At 39.4% G+C, this 5,972-nt stretch overlaps 2 protein-coding genes across 2 annotated transcripts; both read left to right on the plus strand.

Annotated features, from left to right (window-relative positions):
• Window positions 1-3,447: 3,447 nt before the first annotated feature.
• On the plus strand, window positions 3,448-3,882 carry LOC117115955. The gene has a single exon (XM_033259848.1). It carries the CDS (start codon window positions 3,448-3,450, stop codon window positions 3,880-3,882), a length of 435 nt encoding a protein of 144 aa, XP_033115739.1.
• A 630-nt stretch (window positions 3,883-4,512) lies between these two features.
• Window positions 4,513-5,529, plus strand: LOC117115956. The gene has a single exon (XM_033259849.1). The coding sequence runs from the start codon at window positions 4,513-4,515 to the stop codon at window positions 5,527-5,529; it is 1,017 nt and encodes a 338-aa protein (XP_033115740.1).
• Window positions 5,530-5,972: the final 443 nt, after the last annotated feature.

Consider the following 5,972-nt stretch of genomic DNA (forward strand, 5'->3'; position numbering starts at 1 on the left):
GAGTAGTGTAACCTTTGAACTTTCAAGGACTCTATTATGGGATGTTCCCGCGGAGTCTCGCTCTCGTGGGGGTTCGTCGACTAGCCAAGCTGCGTCTTGTTGGAGGCTCACACTTTGTATAGAATAAAACCGTTAACATCCAGCTTACTTGGTGTCTGGCTCATTCAATGAAGTCCGAACTCATCTAGTAACATCCATAGAGAGTTACATTATAGCTGTAACTTTGTCCATCTGTTACGTATTGATACAATATTACGTGTTTTGTTTGCGGATATATTTTGACGTGAATAAAGCATCATTTTTACAATACAAAAAGCCAAGAATAACTCATTTGTGTCTGACTGAGTCACGTTCTTCCACATCATTCAAAACCCATCAGCAGTGAGCATCCAACGCCAGAAGTTGCTCATGGTGGAGGACGACGAATAAGCTAACCTGAGGTATATTAACTGTGTGTTAAGACTACGCAAAAATGGAGGACTGTACTGAAAGAAAAAAGGCTTTGAGAATTCAACGACGAAATCGAAAAGGAACGCTAACCAGAAGTTTATCAGTGATTCGTAACATCGCCGAAGAAGGCCGACATGAGGATGTTCATAAAAGAATCGAGAAGTCTGAAATAACGCTGGAATCAATAGAGGAAGCCCATGCAGCATTGGTTGAACTAATTGAAGATGAGGACGAATATCTACATGAGGAAGAGTGGATGGAGAAATGCCAACAAGAATATGTCAGAGAAGTCCAAGAAATAAAGAATAAACTGTCGGATATGTGTAGTGTAAAGGTAACGGAGAGTAATGAAAATGATAATATGATAGTTTAGTTAACTCTGACGTTGATGATAATGATGTTAATACAAATGATGACATTGTAAATGTAAACTTGAGTGGCAATGCTAATGCTAATAATTCAAATGTGTTGGAAAATAATGGTCTTAACGATTGGAATAAGTTAGTGAAAGCACTTACGCTTCCTAAGGCTGAAGTCGCTCAATTTAACGGTGACCCATTGAAATATCATTTTTCGTAACGGTATTTGATTCATTAATGAGTAATGTAAATGATGATAGGATAAGGCTTAATAGTTTGCTTAAGTTCTGTACGGGTAAAGCCAATGACGCTTTACAAAGCTGTCTCATGAGATCACCCGAAGAAGGTTATCCTTTAGCAAGGAAAATTCTAAAAGAAAGATTTGGAAATACTGGTGTAATCGTACAAACGTGGGTGGGTAACGAAAATAATTAACAGGCCCAGAGTAGAAGACAGCGACCTAAGAGAATTTTCCGATGATCTTTGTGATTGTTATGAAACTTTAATTGCTATGGGCTATGTAAATGAGCTTAATAATCAGAGAAGCCTTAAAATGATCGTAGACAAGTTAGCAAAGCACTTGCAAACTAGATGGGTAAGAGAAAATCATAAATTAAAATGCAAACGTGATGGAGCAAATCCAGTATTAAAAGATGTAGTAGATTTTGTTAAATTAGCGGCCGAAGAAGCAAGTGACCCAGTGTTTGGATTTAAATGTGGTAATGATGAGACTAAGGGTACTAGAAATAGAGATAGGTTTAATGATGCTAAGTATGACAAGAAGTCGACTGTGCTTTATGTAAACGGTAAAGAATCATATGTGTGTTATGTATGTAATGGGAAGCACTGGACTGATCAGTGTGAAACTTTCCTAGCTAAAAAACCTGCCGAAAGACTGGGAGTGATTAAAATGAATCACGCTTGCTTTAGCTGTCTTAAGAAAGCTGGGAGTGATCATCGATTTTCAACCTGTGGACGCAGACGTCAATGCACCGAAAAGATAAAGGACAAACAATGTACATCCTTCCATCACCCACTACTTCATCAACATCAAGTTACGAAAACGGTTGGAGTGGCATTTTTTAGATTGCAGACTCTATGCTCCCTGTTATCACAGCAGAGTTTGTGAACAACTACAATGTTAAAAGAGGAAATTTACTTTTAGATAGCGGAGCTCAGATAAGCCTCATACGACAAGGACTGACTGAAGAACTGAAGTTAAGGGGAAAGAATGTATCGGTAAACATAATGAAAGTTTGATTTGTTAGTAGGAGTCGATCATCCTAAGATGCACACGGGAGAGACGAGAGATGTGATGGATCATATTGTTAGAAAATCACCCCTAGGTTGGGTTGTATTTGGATCAAGCGGAACGACAAAGAGTAAAGTCAACCAAGTACTTCATGTTCAGGTATCATCTGATATTGATCTTCGACAATTTTGGTCCACAGAAAACATGGGTGTAAAATGTGATTGCAAGCCTAGCAATATGACAAAGATTGAAAAGGAAGAACATGACATCATATGGAATTCGTGTACGAAGCTGGATAAGCAATGGGAGGTGTCCTATCCATGGAAAGATGACCCCAAGCTTCTACTAAATAACAGAAAATATGCTGAGAAAATGCTTAATGCAACGGAAAGAAAGCTGGAAAGAAATCCGGAACATGCTAAAATTTATCAGGAACAGATGGACGTTATGGTGGAGATGAACTTTGCCAGAAAACTGACAGAAGAAGAGATGGCTAAATACACGGGACCGGTATATTATGTGTCACATCATGGTGTTTTAAGACCAGAAAAGAAGAGCACACCACTGAGAATTGTGTTTTAACAGTTCAGCCAGATTTAACGGTTCATGTCTTAATGATAACTGGTTAAAAGGTCCTGATCTACTTAACAATTTGATAGAAGTTATTCTAAGGTTTAGAGAGAATCGTGTTGTAATATGTGCGGACATTTCAAAGATGTACCATAGGATTAGAATTCCAGAGTCCGATCAACACGTTCATAGGTATTTGTGGAGGGATTTCGACAAGACTAGAAAACCTGATGTTTACATTAAGACCATTGTCACCTTTGGAGATAAACCGGCACCAGCTATGGCCCAAATAGCTTTGCGAAGAACTGCCGAAGACGGCAGAAACTTGTTCCCAGAGGCAGCGGATGCTATAACCAGAGACACATACATGGATGATATTTGTACGTCAAAGGATAACGTCAAAGCTGCTATGCAACTGACTAAGGACATCGATAGAGTACTAGATGAGGGTGGATTCAGTGTAAAAAGATGGATCTCCAACGCGAATCTGCAAAGTCATGATGATGCTAGCAACCTGAGGGTACCATGAAAACTGTAATGGAAGAAAAGATCCTGGGGATGGTATGGGACAACCGAAAAGATGAATTGTCTTATAAAGTTAAATCAATAAATGATGTGAATGGAGATATTTTTAAGCTGACCAAGAGACAAGTGTTACGAGAAGTTGCGAAGAAGATATTCGACCCAGTGGGTTTTGGCGCAGCGTTCATTATAAAGGCTAAAATAGGTATGCAACGACTTTGAGAGCTCGGATTAGATTGGGATGAAATAATTCCAGAACCGATAGCCGCTGAATGGATTGAACTGTTCAAAGAAATGAAGAAATTGAACAATGTTACATTCCAACGATGTTTATCACCACTGGATACTGTAGGTTTACCAATGCTTGTAAATTTCTGTGATGCTTCTGAAGAAGCATTTGGTGCGTGTGCATACTTACGATGGGAAGTAGAAGGGGAACCACGATATTCCACACGATTTGTAGCAGCAAGATCAAGAGTAGCCCCCTTAAAGAAACTTACAATTCCACGATTGGAACTACAGGCAGCAGTCTTGGCTGTAAGACTACATGAAACAATAATGTATGAAATAAGGCTGAAGATACAGAGAACAATTTTCTTCACCGACAGTACAATAGTGTATGGATTAGAAGTGAATCAAGAAGATTCAAGCAATTCGTATCAGCAAGAATCGGTGAGATTCATAGCAAAAGTAGTGCGTCGCAGTGGAAACATGTTCCGGGAGAGTTAAATCCAGCCGATGATGTTTCGAGAGGCACAAGTGTAGAAATGCTGTCAGAAAGATGGTTAGTTGGACCAGCATTCTTGAAGCTACCATTGGAAGAATGGCCTAAATATGAAGCGACAACAAAGTGTGTAGAAAATTCAGAGTTGAAGAAATCAGCATTTTGTGCCAGTGTGACTGCCGAGAAACCAAAAGATGATATTGAAATAGAGAATTACAGAACATGGGATGAATTAGTAGAGGCATATGGCAAAATGATCTATGGATCTGAGTCAGGTGTTAACGGCAGATCAGCTAAACGATGTTGAACTAAAGCTACTGCAACAAGTTCAAAGTGACAGCTTCAATGAAGAACTTAATGACCTACAGGAGAAGAAGGATGTGAAAGCGAGCAGTAGACTCGTACAATTGGCACCTGAAATTGACGAGAGCATGGGTGTAATCAGAGTTGGTGGTAGACTTAGAAAGGTTGAAACTAACGATTTAGAACCACATCCAATTGTACTGGATCCTTCACATCATATTACTAAGCTGTTGGTAAGGAAGGTAGATAGCTCTGATTTTAGTCATCAGGCAGGACACGAGCAGATATTTGCAAGATTACGCCGTAGGTATTAAATACTTAAAGGTCGGAGTATGATAAAGTCAATGCTTAGACAATGTATAGAATGTCAAAGATGGCGAAAGAAGGCAGAAGTACCAGTGATGGCCGATTTACCCAATGCCAGATTGAGAATTGGAAAACCAGCTTTCTACTCGACAGGAGTTGATTGCTTCGGGCCAATGAACGTTAAAGTAAAGAGGAGCACTGAGAAACGTTGGGGAGTTGTGTTTAAATGCATGACTACATGGGCAGTACACTTAGAAGTCATTGAAAGTATGAACATGGATGCATTTCTCATGGCGTTTCAAAGATTTGTTTCCCGACGAGGAAAACCGAAGGAGCTGTACTCTGACTGTGGTACAAATTTCAAAGGAGCTGAAAAAGAGCTATGTGAATCATCTGATGCTATGAGTTATGACCTAAGACAAAAGCTTGCAAGTCAACAAGTAAAGTTCAATTTTAACCCGCCAGGCGTTCCACATTTTGGTGGAATCTGGGAAAGAGAGGTGAGATCTATAAAGAATGCGTTAAGATGCTCATTAAACCACAGTCTTGTAACAGATGTTGTACTAAGAACAGTATTCACAGAAGCGGAAAGTGTAATGAATTCCAAACCTCTTGGATATGCCTCGTCTGATATAGCCTATCCAGACCCAATAACGCCAAATATGTTATTAATGGGAAGACGAGACACTGCTCTACCTTTGGTGGTCTTCAACGATGGAGAAATAAGAAGTAAACGTCACTGGAGACACAGCCAATTTATTGCCGAGCAGTTTTGGAGACGATTCATGAGAGAATACTTGCCGAGTCTTCAAATAAGACAAAAATGGCACAGAGAAAGTTGTAAATTGAAAGTAGGAGACGTTGTTTTGATTATTGACTCACAACAACCTAGAGCTCAATGGCTGATTGGAAAAGTAACGACAGTATACCCAGGTGAAGATGGCCGGGTGAGAGTAGCAGAAGTTTTAGTAAATGATACAGGGAAGACATACAAAAGGCCTGTTGCAAAATTGGTAAAGCTTGAGCAATGGAAAGATGATTAAGACAACTCATTTTAAAGGGTATCTGAATTTGGGAAATGAATTTCTATTTAATTAATTGGGATTTATTGTATAACATTTTCATGTTTTATGTGTTAATTGTTTTATTATGAGAGTTTCTCATGGGGGGATGTTGTATTTTAGTAGAGTATAAAGTGTTAGCGCGTATTACGTAATGACGTACCGTAGTTATAGCGACAATGACGCGTACAACCGAAGTACGTACTTCTATTGATCGCGTGCGTAGGCCTATATGGCTCTATTCAAATATGTTTGTTCTAGTAAAGTAAATCAAAGAGTATAAATCATAGAGATATAATAAAGGCTACGTTCAGACCTGTGAGATACTCCAGGCGTATCTAACGCCGGGCGTGCGTTAATCCATGGTGTAACTAGCGAGATGTCCAGTGGGCGATTAATGAACGCTAGCGTAAGTATTCGCGCGA

This window comes from Anneissia japonica, unplaced genomic scaffold, assembly GCF_011630105.1.
Source record: "Anneissia japonica isolate Jap-2015-1 unplaced genomic scaffold, ASM1163010v1 scaffold305704_len5972_cov414_single, whole genome shotgun sequence".
Lineage (NCBI taxonomy): Eukaryota > Metazoa > Echinodermata > Crinoidea > Comatulida > Comatulidae > Anneissia > Anneissia japonica.

Coding starts and splice junctions, on each gene's coding strand:
- LOC117115955 (XM_033259848.1), top strand. CDS start 3,448: ATGAAGAAATTGAACAATGTTACATTCCAACGATGTTTATCACCACTG.
- LOC117115956 (XM_033259849.1), top strand. CDS start 4,513: ATGATAAAGTCAATGCTTAGACAATGTATAGAATGTCAAAGATGGCGA.